This window comes from Micropterus dolomieu, linkage group LG11, assembly GCF_021292245.1.
Source record: "Micropterus dolomieu isolate WLL.071019.BEF.003 ecotype Adirondacks linkage group LG11, ASM2129224v1, whole genome shotgun sequence".
Lineage (NCBI taxonomy): Eukaryota > Metazoa > Chordata > Actinopteri > Centrarchiformes > Centrarchidae > Micropterus > Micropterus dolomieu.
The window spans coordinates 12,128,152-12,145,541 of NC_060160.1; the positions used below are offsets into that span (position 1 = coordinate 12,128,152).

The following is a 17,390-nucleotide window of genomic DNA, read 5'->3' on the forward strand; positions in this document are numbered from 1 at the left end:
TAGACAGTAGGTTTCTTTTTATAGGCCTGCTGTCCCTCACATAACCTTGTTTTTTTACCACCTGTGCTTATTTTCTTTCATTTCCAGTGATTTCACCTTCTTGTTTAGCCTATTTTCCTAGTCTTGTAATCCCCAACAAGTACTGAATGAATTTTGGTGTGAACAATGGTGATGATACTGTAGTTTTCAGCATTGAGTGCAATCCTGGCTTAGTTTGACCTCTGTGTGTATTGACTGCAGAAAAAATCCTGATAAAAAGCCTTTGGTGATTTATACCCATAACAAAGCTTTTCATATTCTGAGCCAAGAGGGCAAGGTGCTCCTTTTCTTGCACCATTCAGTAAATAAGATGAGATTATTTTAAACAAATCTGTAGAAACCTACATCACCAGAACACCAATTAGCATCCATATCCGTTCCACAATAAATGGCATCAAAAGCAGAAATGCTGTTCTGAATTTGCACCCATCATTCTACATTTACTTAAGTAGGGCTTTTAAATTTTTTTCCATTAACCGTCTGACCTCATCTGTCTCCCAAAATAACATTGATATATGGTTTGAATTGTTTGCTTCACTATTTAAGATCTATATCTGATTGTACCTCATGGCAGTCATTTTGATTGATCTACCATAAGTAACTGAATGTAAATACCAGATGAAAAGGTATTAGTTTTTGCTTTATATTTCAGTATTAATTCACTTCATTGCATTGTTGCCAGAAACACTGAAAGAGATACAAGGGCATTTGAGTCTTTCCTCACTCGCCTGGCATTTGTTAAAGAGCTTCGTCAGGACCCTCTTCCCCCATCTTTGTTCCCAGGCAGCCCTCTCCCTCTCCCGTCTCTGGTTTGAGTTTCACGTCTCGCGGCGGTCTGATTGCCTGATAGCTTAAACATCTCTGCCTGCCTTTCGTTTAGTGGGAGTGTGTAATCAAAGACACATGAGGAGCCTGTGTCCAAGTGCTGACCTTCTGATTTTGCTCATCAATTCTGGGGGTTAATGTACAAGATCTATCAGGTCAACAGATTTGCCTCTGCAAGCTCTGTCAGGTCTGCAAATGATTAGTAAAAAAAATGTGTTTGGCCACTGAACCCTATTAAAACTTCTTAGAATAAATGTGCACTCAGTATGACTGCTAATAGATTATTTCCACTCTATTGTGTTAATTATGCTAATATGTTTTTTTGTTTATTATGTATTTTAAATGAGCACCATAAACCAAACCTTTGTGACAAGGGCTTATGGAGTTAACAGGGCAATGATATGATCCAAATTCCAACTCTGTCTGCTGTCGATGTAACGTTTCATCGTATGCGGAAAGTTGAAACAGTCGATATCCAATCCTTTTCCTTTGGACTGATGCAAGATAACAGAGGCATACATTTCTGAACAAGTGAAATATAAACTCTGCATTGAGTTTGGGGCTTTGAGCCGCCCCCTTTGTATGGCCGCCACAGAGATGTCGGAGAAATCTATTTCTCATTTTGAGTGATATCTCTATCAGCTGGCACGTTCGCACCATGAATCTTCACCCCCATGTTAAACCCGGAATCTGTCTCTTCAATGACGGCTGTGTGTTTTAAATGACCACTCTTATTTTTCGTAACGTGTGTCATGGAGGTTACAAGTGAAAGGGCAGAATAGAGCTGTCTGGCGAAAGGCCTCTGATAGAAAGTGCCACTTCAATTTGAGCACAGCTGCAGCTAAGCCTAGGCTGGCTCACTGTCCAGCCCGACACGTCACATTCTCTTCTCCTGCGACTGGAATGGATGTGAAAACTATTAACTTTAGACAGAGTTTTGGCCTGACCAGTTCTGATCCCTTCCCCTTATTCATTGCTTATCTTCAGCTTGTTTTGTCGGGAATGCACACTGACAAAGACTACCTGAGACACTATTTACATTTTGTTTATTTAAGTTTGCTGACTCTTTGAAGCCCTTTTTGAACTTGGGTTCAATATTAATTTCAAGACAAAGTTGTGGCTGCTATATATCCTTGCAAAATATATTATTACATTTATATAATTCCATGCATTAAATTACACCTTACTTTACTTTAAATGACTTTTCCAATGGAGAGGCCATTGGATTACAGACTGCACCTCTACTAATTTGGCGATGAGGGGTTTTAACAGTTTGAGGAACTTTATCCCCTGAGCTACTGACAGTCCTTAGCCCTCCTGAGTCCCTGCTAAGGACTAAGGAATAGACTACTGGCTCTGTTTTAAATATTCATTGTGGTTTGAATTAGAATAGGGATAAATTCTCTGCATAATGGTCGCAAAACCTTTAGCTTCAGCTGCCTGGGTGAAACTAAACACACTCAAGTGAAACTTTGAACCACTCTTCCTATTTTTCCCCCCCCCAAGCCGTTTTGTTTTCAAATTGTAGCGCTGAGTTCATGGGAAACACACTCCGAGGTTACCTGTGAACCCTGAAAAGTGATGGAGGAAAAAAAGGATTACGGCCCCAAGAATGTTTTTGCAGTTAGTTGAAATATTACTAACCTTGTCAAATGTCATTTCGAATGAGAAAGCAAACATATTTTAATCAGGGTTTTAAAGGCAGAGCTCCTCAAACTGTGACTCTAAGAGAAAGGGGTCAGCTAATTGCTACGTTTGATGTCATGTTTGGTCTCTCTCTCCATTTTGATGTGACTGCCTGGAAGCAAGCTTCTTCTTTCGCTTTTCTCTCTGTGTCTCTCTGTCTGTGTCTCACACACACACACACACACACACACACACATACACATACACACACACACACACACACACACACACACACACACACACACACATACACATACACATACACATACACATACACACACACCCACACACACACACACACACTGGAATGAAAAACTACTGAAAGGTCTTAGAGTTCTCAGTTCTGTAATCTTCATTAAGTCTTTGCTTCTACTTCCTGCCAGCCCTCCTCTCAACTTCAACCTCCAACCTCTCCTTGTATGCATCACTGAAATGTTGGCTGCTCCACACCTACCTGACAACGGTGAAACTTGAGGATCTTATTTATAATTTTGTGAATGAATTTGAATGGCCATGCCAGTATATCAAGAGTAGAGTACGTCAGTCCTAAGTAGATCCATTTCTCAGTTTCCTTGTTAAAATATGAACCTCACTTGGACCAAAGCTATGTGCAAAGCTCTCCCACCATCCCGCAACAGGTTAATTTTGCAAACACACAGTCTCAAATCTCTTTGGTTCTCATAATTACTATTTTAACAGCAGCAGGGGGAGGGGATTGAGGGATATATGTTGTAAATTATGTTTGACAAGGTGGAGTTAGTGGTTTTGTCGTGGCTTGTCTTTAGTTATTACTCACACTTCCTCCTGTCATAGATAAGGTCTGCTGGTGAACATACCAAGGTGAGCGCTGGCGCAGGGCCCTTATCGCCAGCATTGATTTAGGGCAAGAACCCAGTGACAGAGGTCATTGTGCAGTATAGCTATCCATCATTCAGGTTTGATTTCTGCTCAGACCTGTCTCCAAGTTGTCTACACGTAGGCGAGTCACAAGGAGTAGAGGCCACAGGAGGGTTGGACTGGTGGGAGGTGTGATGTGGACAGTGTATTGAGGATCTCTGGGTAGTGCTAGCGTTGAGCTAACAGATGACAAGAATTACAGGATGACTCATATTTAAGAATGATGTTTAGATATTATTTAGACAAAAGGTGACAGTGTAATCTTAATTTGATCCTCTAATTATTGTATGGAATCCACAAACTATTTGTCTCACATTTAAAGCTTTGACATGCTTAAAGAATAAATGTAGCCTTGATAATTTTTCCACCAGTAGCTCAATCTCTGTCTTTCCACAGTTTATTTTGCATATTCTCCACATGTCCTAGACATTTTCTGAATATGTGTTTAAGACGCTCACATTTTCCCCGATTTAAAATTCAGGGTAGTTCTCAGCCTGTGGTAAATAAATGTACAATCATAAACACAGTTTCCCCTCTTTGCAGGGGTATTTTTTCAGATGTCTGAAGATGGGTATTTATTGCTGGTAATGTTGTTAATGGCCTTCGTGGCTAGACTTTTGGCTTAAATGTTCTATTTATCCTGGCATCACATTGGGGAGCTCATACTTTCAAATATGCCATGAGTCATATTATTGATTTGTCATGAAGATAATTTATTGCACTTTTTTTCACTAACTTCTGTGAAAGTTGGAAGCTGTCAGAGATTCTCCTGGAGTGAATACATGTAAATGGCTGTATACTGGCTGAGCTGAATCCTGAGGGTTGAGGTATTCCTGTAGAAACTAAAGGTCTCTTTAGTTGTAGATGCTGAAATTGCTACTGTAGCTACGGTGGTGGTATTGCTCACTCCAACCTACTAGAGTATGACTTAAGTAGCTAATTACACTTCAGTCTGTAATCAAACCCATGTCAGGTTGTCTGAGAACCTGGATTTGTGTGGTGGATTTCAGTTAAATACAGAGGCAGCTTAAACATTTTATGGTTCTCTCCTTAAATTAAAGTTTTTTTTCCACAATCCCCTGTAAAATGTGTCATATCCCATTACACAAATTTGGATATGGTAAATTAGCGAGGAGAGCGCTTACGCTATGAATATGTTGACGTTTTTTGTACTGTGTGCAGAGGGTTAGCTTGCTGGGGGTTTGGGGTGTCTTTAACTCAAAAAAGTTGTCTTGAATTTTCTCCCCTCGCAAGATGATGTGTTTTTGCAATTCAAATATTTGCTCATTCTCCTCTCCATTGCAAAGCTCCCTTTGAAGCGTAAGAGTTCTATCAGGACCAATGACAGTGTGAGTGTGCAGCGTGACAGCGCAAGAGGCAGTGCTGGACTATTTCTAACTGCATATTTAAATAGCAAGGAAATCCAAAATCAAAAATGTATGCAAATGATGGCATGTTTTGCATGCTGATATTTTTATGATTTGGAGCTTGCATATTCAGGTGGTGTTCAGTACATGCCTAGCTTTAGCAACATTAATCAGAATTACTTCATGTCTTCACCACATCCTTGATCTCCTTCTGAACAAACATTTCTGGGGGTGGAAGGGCTGCAATTTGGCAGATTTACTTTTAAGCTTTGCTTAATGTTTTTATGGACTGCTTTAAGTGGAAAGACATACTTAAGGCCTTAGGCTTCTAAGGAAAGTGTATAACCCAGAAACTCTCAATACTTGCTTCTTAAGATTATTTTTGTCTATTGCACATTATGGAAAACCTAACTAGCTGATCTCTTTCACATTTATCACAGCTATATACATATGCCTTCTTTGTGTCATGTGGGGAAGTTTCTTTTCACTTTAATAAAGATTTTAGATGTTTTCATTATATTGAGCATATGCACCATGACGCTGTGGGAAATGTACATGTAGCTGTTTATGCATTGAGCAACATATCAAGACAAAGCCCTCGAAATGGGCCTGAGGCCTGTCTGCACTCCTTAAGGTATAGAAAATACAGTGTAATATAATTAATTGAATTGTCATTTGTATGAGCAGCCCTTGCTCTCTGCACCCTATAATTCCAACCTCTTTCTCCCCTTCCCCTCACCACATTTTTTCCCGTCTTTTTTTTTTTTCTAAACAGCAATTAATCTCATTTTTAGTCCAATTTCCAGCCCTCTGCTGGAGTCAGAGCGAGTCCCCTGTTTTGTTCCTATTTGGCTTGGTTCCTCTGCATAGTCATTAAGGGCCCAATTAATGTCACCCTTTAGCTGAAGAGTGCTCATTTTTATTGGGGAGCTGACAGTCACCGCCATGAGTGCCGCAGTGTAATATGCATTAATTGCCCCGTAACACTGGTAATTACCAGTTCTTCAAGCCTCTCAGTAAACTGTCATGCCCAGACACGACTGCTTTGAAATAGATTACTCATTAGGGGGACCTGCCCTGTTTTCCAATGGGGGCTCGCTGGGTTGGCATAAAGATGAAAAAAATCTGGTGCTTGAACAAATAGTTGCCAAGAGCAATTTCCTATTACAACTTCCCGGTGACGGCTTTTCTCTTTCTTTCGTTCTTTCTTTTTTTTTCTCCTCAGATGGCATTCCAGCCGTCACTTGAGGTAAAGATCAGAAGTAGAGTTTGATGTCCGTCACAGATCTTGCTGATAGCAGTTGGTTTGTCTCCTCGTGCCAGTTTGTCTGAATGAAAATTTGCCTGGGGGTTTCACCATTTGGCATATTGCCTTGGTTTTAACTAAATTCTTCTGTGTTCATTGTATTCTGTTAATTTTTTTCTTACCTTTGTACAACATTGCCCTGAATGCCCAGAGACTAGTGTATAAGCACTACATTGAAAGTGTCAGCATTGTTTTTAAATGTAGGGCATTTCAGGGCCTCTGTACATAAAATCAAGGCAGTGTTGATGTGAAGTTCTTATTCAAATATTGATGCTAACTTTGCTCAGGTCTTGTGTTTGCAAACTGTGGAATCTCTGTTTTAAACATTAGCTTGTGCTTCACGGTTCCCTGAAACGTGTCTTGCGTACCTCAAGGAATAGAAATTGATAGTGAATGCAAATAGATGGATTTAACGAAACGGTTAGAGGACAAAAGCAGGGGATATAGTATGGGTGTTGCTCTGCGATAAGATATTATAAAGGAGAGACCAAATCAAACAATGTTACCTATCGCACATCCTCTGCACAGGAAGGTGTTGGCCTGTTTAGTCACCCTAGAAACAATATTTAGCTTTCACCACAGCTTTGTAAACGCTCTAAGTGTGCGCTGGGCTGACTCCTCTCTGGTCCCTGTTCTTTCTTTCTTTCTTCCTTTCTTTCTTTTCAAACGCACTTTTGTGTCATAACCCATTTACCATAGCTAGAAAAGAACAGAATGTGAAGACCAGGGACAAGCCTATCTCACACACACACGCACACACACACACACAGACAGATTGGGAAAAACACACCTACATGCACACACAGAGCTTCTCAGAGGTGCTGCTTTTGTTTTATCTCCCTTATAGCACCTGCTTCAGGCAATCTGCTCCCACTCGTCTCAAATGAATTTTGTCACGGCCTTTCAGATTCTCAGCCAGCGATGGGCTAATGAAAGGAGATAGTACAATTTGAACTGACCAGGTAGTAGCCAGCAGTGCACAGCTGAGAGCAAGGGATGGGGACGCACCCCTCCTTGAAACAAAAGACAAGTCAACCATCCACTGATATACCCATTACCCTTCTCATTAATACCCTGCAGACCTTGGTGTGTGAGTGTGAGTGTGTGTGTGTGTGTCCTTGTACGTGCGTTTATCTGTTTGTGTTGGTCGAGCACTTATCGAATTGTTTATGACAGGCCTAATTGGGCTAATTTAAGACATTAAGATTACCTGTCAGCTGTGTGTATCCAGACTCCCTATCTGTCTGACAACTCCTGACAAGTGAGGGACCCCATAGCATCCGTCATGATGGAGCATTCCCAGGCCGTAATAGGGACAATAGGGGCCACTCTAATTTGATGTGGACAGCCTTAGCTGTGCGTAGCAGCGTGTGTGTGTGTGTGTGTGTGTGTAAGTGAGAGCTGGGGGCTCTGTGCATGGCCAGGCTAATGGAGTCCCCTTTGGCAATGTGACAAAGCGATGAGGCAGTCTGAGGGGAAAAGTGAAAAGGGGTCTTCAAGTGTTTAAGGACATGAGAGGGAAGGTGCTCGGGGTGACGGCCTTCACACACTGAGTGACAAGAGAGGAGCGCTGACATCTGTGTGTCTGTGTGGTTGTGGATGGTCACCCATACTGCTTTATCAGATTCACCCAAAGTTTTTGATTTGGGGAAAGACTAAAATGTAACTCTGGTTGGCCCTCTTTTGTGTGTGCTTTGTCGTTCGCCACAGTTACAGAACCTTATTAATAAGAAATGTCATACACATACTGTTTTCATATTGTATCTGTATTTGTTCTAGAATTGTACAGTTTCAGTGAAAATGTGGTCTAGTTGTTGAATTGTTTCCTTCTCTGAATTTTTAAGGTGTAGATATACTTAGATCAGCCTCCCTAGATCGTAAGCAGAGCACAGTCCTATCTTCTTAGGCTTAAGGAATGTGCCTCTGCATATCGGTATCAATCCACCCTCCCTCCTTTTCCTTCTCATTCCCCTCTCCCCTATGCGCCTTGTGTGGGGCTTTGCAGTGTCATCGCTATGACAGATCAACACTGTCAGCCCAGGAGATCCCTCTGTTTGTTTGTTCTCCTCCAAAAGGGGTTAAACTGTCAAGTTGACAACTCACAAGACCCTTACACTCTGCACCACTGCCTCTCTCCGTCTCCCTCTCTCTCCACACGGCTCCCTCCCCTCTGTCCACCTTCATCCCCAAACGAGTGAAAATCAATACCAGATTGCCTGAGGACCACTGTTTGGTGTGGGCCTGACCCCTAGATGTCCCCCACTCTGCTTCTTTCATTACATGTAGCCCAGTATTTAACTTCCATCCTGATCCCTCGCCTAATTAGTTTCGATAAGCTCAGAGTCTCTCTCTCTCCCTCCCCCTCTCTCTCTCTCTATCTCGCTCTCCTTCTCTCGTACGCGTGCCCTGACCCACAAGCACAGCGAGAACACACAGACATTTTGCTTCCTTGCCCTTTGAAGGGACACTCTCGGCTGGGAGTAATAAAAAGACAAATCCCAACACGTGCACCGAAGCCCTCAGCGATTCTTGAACTAGGATTATTGTTTTGTTTGCATAGCAAATTTAAAAAAATTACATTGAAATTAGATTTGCACCCTAGATCATCATTGAAAACACTGGGGATATCCTGTGTTGTCCAAAGCTAATGTTGCTCTGTGGTGGGCCTGTTAGCAAGACTACACCCTCACTTCTGTGGGTTTTCCACTTGGTCTCCTCGTTAGCTTGTGTCTCTGTTTAGGTATCTACTCAGAGACAAAGTAGCCTTTGATATTATGTAGAAGATGCTAGGTGGCTCCTTCCTATTACTAAATTTGGTACATAATTGATTAGCAGAAACACAAATAACAGTTCCAGTGATTTGTATGCTGGAGGTTTATGTCCATGTGTGTTTTTATGTACCACCCACATGTCTAGGTGCCGCCACTGTGCTGGCTAGCCTGTCGGCCACTGACCAGCCCCGACTACATGTCGGCCCCCCGCTCTGCTCCACTCTAAGGGCTAAAATTACCCTCAGGAATGTAAACAGACTGCCGAGTAAGCACACAGCTTTCTGTTGCCCTTCACCTGCATCCGTCTCCAAACTCACCCCCCAAATTTGGACAGTTCCATTTTGGACTCAGAGGCCAAGGTTGATGGCTAGCATACCTGAACCTGCTTCGGCTGTTTTGCCACTGCAGTTCTCCTGTCGAGTAATGGAACTAATACATTGTTTCTGTCTGTGGTGATGGTAATCATATTGGCTGACTTCAAATGTTCTGTGCAACAGCTGAAAAAGATAAATCTTTTTTCCCCTCTTTCTCCTCATATCTCCTTTCTACTTTTCATTGTAGCAGACAGATGGGCATTCACACCAATTCATTAGGTGTGTGGGGTAGCTGTAAGCGGTGGAGTCTGGGTAAAGAAGTTCACTGGGCTGGGCGCTGACATGTTGATTTAGTGGTGGTAACACGACTGCACTTCCAAAGGTGCTGACTTGGACGAAAGCCAGGCCTCTTTTTCTCCCAGGGAGACATTAGAGCCCACACTCTAATTTTGGGGCAGGGTTCTACTCATGGATGCGGAGGCCAGGAGGCCTTACACAACAAACATTCACACCTGCCTTTCCATGCCTAACTTTTGATTCAGCCAGTCCTGAAGTGGCAGCAGACTTTAAAATTTAAAGATTTATTCCTGAACCGGATGGAAAGATTCAAACAATTTTGTCACAACAGGAACAATTAGGAGTGACAGAATATACAAAGTGTCAACTTTGTTAAAATGTGACTTAAAATTAAACATCACCATAACAAATAAATATACTGTATGTATTATTTTCCATACAATGTGTATACAGTGTTATTGTACATATTTCTTTCTGCCTTCATTACGTTAAGTGTTAAATAATAATGATGTATGTTTAAAAATAGAGCACTGACTTTCATTGTTTTTATATACGTTCATAATGTGTCTGTGTTTAGTTTGTAAGGTAACTTGCAGCATCATGTGTAACTTGCTTGAGAGAGAACTGCTGTTGCATTGCGTGTATGTGAATGTTTATATGTTTGTTTCAATAGCATAACAAGATGTGGAAGACAAACAGCCAAGTATCAGGCACACATCCTATGACCTCACACATAAACATGATATCATCCATACATATAAACACATACAGTATAACACTGTTCCTCTGCTGGACACACCAGGTTTGCAGGCGCCCGGTTAGGCTGACTCTGCCCTCACAGGGGCAGATAGGGTTACAGTACAAACTGTTGTTGATTAGGGCCGTGCCTGTAGTGGGGGATCATCCTAAATTGAAAACACATTAGCCGCCAGGGTTAAGGGCAGGACTAGGACCGGAGCTACGTGGGGCGAAGAGCAACAGCAGACACAAAATGGCTGTCCGTCTGCCTGCCTTTTGACTGTGTTTCCCCAGAGACAGGTGGCAATTATCGGCTAGAGCTGCTGGGAGTTCACAATAACAGGTTAAAGGAGTATGTATCCCCCTGACGCTGTGGTCCTCTCCGTCTGCACAAGCTTCCAGCCCCAAGCCTGCGTGCCTTCCACCGCAGGGAGCTTCCTGTCTCCATGCAGAACTTAGAGACATGGGGACTCATCAAAGGCTAGAGGGACTCTCTGGACAGATCTCCAAATTAGCACGGTGGCCATTGTTTGACTTTGGAGACTAAAAAGCCTTATCTAAAATCAGTAAAAGCCTCAGAGACATTTTTTCTTCTGTTATTTTTACTTTCCATATCAGATGTAATGAAGGTCATTTCAGTCCTGTGCAGTGCGTTCATTTAAAATGTATTTACACACATCCAGACTCACAGACAAGATTATTGCCTGCTCATGGTTTTAGTACAGTACTTGCATAGGAGACGCCGTTTGCAGCCATTGCCATAATAGAATTTAATAATATCAGCATCAAGCGTTAATGAATACCCACTCAGTGTGTCATAACTGAAGAGATCAAGCCATTTTTATGATGTAGAGGGTCATTATAGAGAATGGGGAGTCGATATGTGAGAAAAGATCAGGTGAGCTCTGACTGTCTGAATGTTAACCCTCACACAGCCAGAGAATGACATAGACAGAGCATTCTTATTATTACATTCATATTACAAAGGCTGACTTTAAAAGCAATTGTAAAAGAGGAAAGAAAGCTTTTCTCTGAAGTATAAGTTGTTCCGTAACTCCAGCCTAAGTTTCATTTTTGACTGTTCTGGTGTCGTCATAGATCTGTCGTCGGTAAGTTGTTTTGTCGCATGCAGTGTACTCAATGCTGTTTGGACCAACTTCTGAACACTAAACAGACAAAGCCAAAGCCAGACCACACCTTGTTTGGTTTCGCTCCACATCCAAAGCAGACCAGAGTGTGTCAGAGCGCGTTGGACCGTGACGCCATAGATCTGAGAGGGGACCAGCACACATACCACACACATACCACACACAACACACACTTGTCCCTCAGATATGTGTTGCTAATGTGGTAGGCGACATGCTCAGTTAAGGGACTTAACGAGTTCCAAACACTGATTAAGACTCCTCCCTTCAGCTGGAGGATGTTTGGGAAGCATGATATTGTACAAACGGATCCTAACCAGGACCAAATGGCATTGTGTGTAGGCATTTTCTGTGTCTTGCTATTGTGCTCTCAAAATAAGGCTGATGCTTATTAGCTCATGTGTTCATTCACATAATCATGTGCTAGCCAGGTTATCAATCAACTGATTGATATAATGTGTGTTGTGGGGGGGGGTGTAAGGTGATAAGATTTGGGTTAATGTGAGAAGGTGGCTGAGGTGATAGGAGGTTGTAAGGGACACTGAGGTCAGAGAAAGTGATGATTCGTTAGTGGGAGATAAAGACCACAGAGTAGACTGAAGTTGGGGGAGCTTAAGGGTGTTAGGAGTTAAAGGGTATTAATAAAATAATTAGAATTAATAATGTATACTATTTGTCTTTCAGCTTCATTCAGCAGGATTCTTTGGTATCATTAAAATGCTTATTATAGTTTTGTAACCAAATCACCGACCAAGGTAAAGTCAGTCATCGCAATTGTGTATGTTAACTAAATTTCATAAATTTAGTTTTCATAAAACAATTGTCAAAAAGCAGTAGGTTGAGTCATCTTCCTGGTTTAAGGCTAGATATCAGTGTTGAATTTAAATTACTAAATGTTATTTGTCATAAAGTTGTAATCTTTACAATTTTTGTCCTAGTTAATTTGGATTAACTAGGACTAAAATCTGTGTGGTTTAATTCTACAAGGTGAAATTTTTTGTTGTTTTAATAAAGAAGTCAGACATTAATTGGCCTTTTTCCAACATTCTGTGAGCATCCGTGATCTGGTTTTATGATGCACATGCCATGAGTCAGCGAACAACAAGGCACAGTGAAAGGAGTTGGTTATCTCGCTGAGAAGTTGGAGGTTTGCCTGCAGCTCTTCATCAAACAGGTCACTGTGGCTTCTCCTTCTTGTTCTATTACTCTCTGCAGTATTTCAAAGCTGATCCACTGTCAAAAAATTACAAAAATGACCGTTGACGTATTTGTATTCACATTTTTTATGAACGACAGCGGTCAGTGTTAATCTCACTGACAAACGCATTGCATTTCCTATGACAACTTCATAATAAAAGTTAACTTGTTTTTCGCCTATTTTATGTGAAGCTGCAGCAGTAGGAAATGTTCAGTTTGCATCAGCAGCAACTTATATAGCATTTTTACAGTGAATTAATATAATAGTGATTAGTGATAAAAGTGAATTATATATATATAAATATTGCTCTTCTTTCATCGGTGGACCATAGGCACCAATGGGTTACCTATTTCAGCTTTCCTTGTGTAATTTATTTATATACATATATATATATATATATATATATATATACTGTATAGAGAGAGAGAGAGAGAACCATTATATCATCAAATATTAGAAATGGTATTTCTTATTGTAAAGTGTATCATTTTATCCCTGAGCTAAATGTAGATGATGCTGAGCGTTGGCTAATTTTGTTGGTGGGTCACAGGAGCTGAGGGCATGTCCTGCCATAGAGGTTACAGTGGTTTCTACAGTTACCAAATAAATCACTGGACTCCTCTAGACTCTGTTTTGGTATTGGTGTCTTGCATCAGTGAGTGTAAATTAGCTCCTAGTGCAACATGCAACTCACAACACACTGACTCGACCTGACCTCCCACACCCTCCATACCCACACATTTCACCTCCACACCTCTATGTTAAACCTAACACTACATTACACAAACAATAAATACACATAAAACACTCCCTCTGCCTCCAACAGTGACAAAGATGAAACACATCTCACATTCCATTTCTATACCCCTTCAACAGAAAACATAAAAATGTCTGGGAGAATTACACCTGGAGGAAGATGTTTTATTTTTTTATTGCCGTCTACTCCACCTTAATTACAATGCTTGTGTAGGTTTGGGCAACTCATTTAACATACGATCGTGTGTTTGTATTTGTGTTTTACATACCTTAGCAGCAAGGGGAGGGGGGTGGAGAGGGAAAAGAGGGTTCTATTCTTAGCTCTAGTTATGTTAATAACCTGTGGGAGGTTAACTCTTCCATTCAACTCTGTTATGTATGGACAGGTGGATGTATAGTTTGTAGCAAGGGATTATTTACCTCCCTGTTCGTGGATGCCCCTCCGGGCAGAGTCAGCTTTTAAATATCCAATTCGTGTGCGCAGAGGTTATCAGGGCGTCTTCATCATCAGGCGGGCTCACTTGCTACAAACAGCTACTGCGAGGCCATTAAAATACACAAGCTGGATGTACAAAGATCAGCTGCAGGGCCATATCACCTGGCATGCAGGCGCTGGGTTGCTGCCCCTCTCTAAAATTACACACATACAAACACATCTCAGAACCATTATCTGAGCCTGTAAATAAACTCCTATAGGCAACTGCTTATAGCATGGACTGACCATAAAAGAACAGGCCATTTGTCACTAATACACACATTTTATTTTTCGATCTATTGCTAATAATACATAGTTTCTCAGTCTCCAACACAGACACTTTTATTCCTATATACTTCTCACCCCAATGTTTTCTGTCTTAAAAGAAGTTGAGCAGGTTCCATACCTGCATTTCAGGCTGAAGAGAAAAGACTGACTAAATCTAATGTTTGGCATTGCTTCAGCGAGCATACCTTGTGACCTGATGTATGGATGCTGAAAACAAAGACGTCTTTGTGGAGAGACCTCAGAGACAAAGAGTTCACCCTCAGGTAGAGGCTTCTGCTGTCTAAATCATTGCTGGGGCTTTTATTTGAAAACGGGTCTGTGCGTATGTACATAAAATGAAGTGACAGTGTTTTAAAGTCTAGCGTAAATTCATCTTGATTTTATTGCTAATTCATCATGTCGCGTAATGTGTTGGCAGAAGTGCTCGGCCCCCAGTTTTAGTAAAGCTTTTTCTCACCAAATGTGGCAGATCAAATTAGCCTCTATCTGTGTGTTTGGTAGAATTTTTTTTGTTGTTGTTGTCGGGGGGGGGGGGTCTGATCTTCAGCAACCTCAGACTTCTTAGAAAATGTGAAGGGCATGAATAAAATAAAGAAAGCTTGTACACTCTTTGAAGGCTACAGTTTGTATTTTATTGTAAATTTTATTAGCTTTTTCAGTTCAGGTTTTTGCAAGTGCTCTGTGTATGTATGGCTTGTGCATTTAAGATGCAGAGATTTAATTCAGTGCTCAGCTATGTGTCTGTGCATGACTCGCTGTGTGTGCGCAGTCAGACACTAATAACAATCCCTCTTCTCCATTCAGGGTTTTTTTTATTTTGTTTTTTTGTTCCTGAGTGCCTTTGCTCTCATTAAGCTGCTGCAGTAAGCTGCTTGGCTCCTGCGACCACCACCCGCTCATTAACACTAACGAAAAGCATGGCTGGCAGCTGCAATAGACGCCCAGGCTCGTCAAGTGGCCCCTTTGCTGAAATTAGCTACATTTCACAAACAATTTCACCAACTCGTTACATATTTAGGTGTTTATTGGAAGATGGCTGACTCTGACTTAGAGGTGGTGTGTGTGTAATAAGCACACACTAAGTTAAGATGAGCCAACCCACATAATAAACCATAATTTGCCTACAAATTCAAACTGAACTTCCATTCGCTTCCTCAGGCGCTATAACACAAAGGTCAGAGGGACTGTATAGTAGAATATAGGGTGTCATATACTGTATATTTATAATAGCTCTTCATATTGCCTGGATGCTGCTTGGAACTTTTTGTTAAGAATCTCATACTCTAGCAATCAGTCTCAGTCTTGGCTGCCTGACTGTTCCCTTTTCCCTCAGTGTTATTGTTTGTATTCCCAGTCTCAGATTTTTACCTCAAGGTCCCTGTAGTATTGACTTGTATTAATTCTGACTAGGATTCAAAGTCCATTTATTTTCTTTACTGTATGGAAAGGCCTTGGTGACATGGCTCCCCTGTGTTTATAATTTTGCTTGTTTCAATTTGTGCTCAGCCTCCCCTGACAGACCCGGGACATGATGTATCGTACACCGCTGCCTTATCTGTTGATGTACAGTTTTAACCTTTCCAGAAGGTTGCCTCTCTCCACTCTGTGCAGACCAGTCTCCCTTTTCTCCCCTTTTCAGCCTCACCTCCCCATCCAGAGCATAGGAAATACATACAGCACGGCGGCTGAATAAAAGGAAGAGCATAACCCAAAAGTCATCTAATGTAAATGTTTAGGTTTTGTTTCCATAACATTTCCATATTAAGAGTTGGCGGCCTTGTGCAGCGGTGGACCATGGAAACGATGAGAGTTTCGGGGCATGTGCAGCGCTGAGAGGCTGAGCTATGTGTGTGACATTATGGTGAACTTTCAGTATGCATCTGTGGGCTTTCTCCAGGGCTGTTAGCTTTGGCCTGTTTGCTCATAGATACAGCACCGTAAATCACGCACTGTAAAATGTAGAATGCGCGGATGGGTGCAGAAGCATGTACTGCTGCAAGGGCCTCTTGGAGGGAGGGTGTGTGCATGTATAGTCACACATTATTTTGCGCATGTGTCTGTCTCGATACAGGTACTGTATGTAGAACATGCACTGCCTCAAGGCCCAGTAAACACAGTACACTACACACATACAGCTGGCAATGTCACGACAACTGATTCTTGCACTCACATTTATAATATATGTGGTTCAAATACCTTGTCAAAGTTGAAAGTTAATCCGTGTAGATATTTATAATAAGCTCACAAATTATAATGATACAAAAGATTCCCATAATTATTATTAAAATGACACCATAGGGTGTTGAGTCTGTATTTTAATATGAAACGATTGATCACAGGTTCATGGTTTTATGCACTTTACCTGGGGGTTGAACTTCTGTTGCTCTCCGTGGCCCTTTGGCAAGCTTCCTGTCTGAGTCTCCAGAGGCCCCAACAACATTGTTAACTGTCTGAGGATAGAGTGTCTGGGACCCGAGCACTGTCAGCCCCCTGAATCTGGTCTTGCATGTGGGGGCAGTGGTGCTCTCCGTTCAGAGTTCAACTGTGTCATGTCTTTATGCATGGCAGCTAATGTTCAAAGAATAGGCATGATCTATATGAGGCGGAGAGGGGCCACCGGTGGCTCTTTGGGGCATAATAAATAGCTTGAAAAATGATTTATTGCCTTTGTGAGGAGAAGTAGTAAAACAACATTTCACATTCCTGGTGAAGAACTCCTCCATTTTAATTGTTTCTGTACCTTTCGGCAGACCCTCAGGTAGTACAGTACAGTAGCGACAGGGTCTACAAGACACAATAGCAGTAAAATGATGAGAGGGAAAGAACTAAAGATAGGAGTAATGAGAGAAAATACACCGTATATTTAAATAGTCTGAACTTGACTTCTCAGTTGCTTGGAAAGTCATTATTTATAGCTTTTAAGAACTGCAGTGCTTGCCAACTGAGGCAAAGTTGCTCTGGCTTTCAAAGTCAATGTGGATCAAACAGCTGGACACTGTTGGATAGACTAACATTAACCACCAGATGCAGTGTGTTTAGGTCTCAGACTTTGTGTTGAACTCTGTGTGCTTTGGTATGTGTCAAAGGCTTCCAATGACAGGATACGGAAGCCTTGGTGTAGAGCTTTGTTACTTCACAGATTATTGTTATTTCTCTGCCATTGTAATGTGATCGAGTGTGTATCACCCTGTCAGAACTATCTTAATCTCCTTGAAGGCTTTTTTTTTGTTTGATTCTGCACAAGTTTCCTGGATGTTGATCAAAGAAAAATACCTAAGCGACCTTATC

The 17,390-nt window shown here is 41.5% G+C and overlaps 1 protein-coding gene across 9 annotated transcripts in view; it reads left to right on the forward strand.

Annotated features, from left to right (window-relative positions):
- cdin1 (CDAN1 interacting nuclease 1) overlaps positions 1-17,390 on the forward strand; it is a 57,857-nt gene that overhangs the window by 35,728 nt on the left and 4,739 nt on the right. Inside the window, exon 12 of one of the 9 annotated variants that reach the window (XM_046063364.1) lies at positions 9,588-10,812. The exons of 5 other annotated variants lie outside the window; for them this stretch is intronic. In XM_046063364.1, coding sequence (XP_045919320.1) covers positions 9,588-9,594 — 7 coding nt within the window. In that variant the 3' untranslated portion in view covers positions 9,595-10,812. Of the gene's footprint in view, positions 1-6,039; positions 6,162-9,036; positions 9,399-9,452; positions 9,564-9,587; positions 10,813-17,390 lie in introns of those variants that run through there. 3 more of the 9 variants (XM_046063358.1, XM_046063360.1, XM_046063359.1) reach the window with 3 other exon arrangements.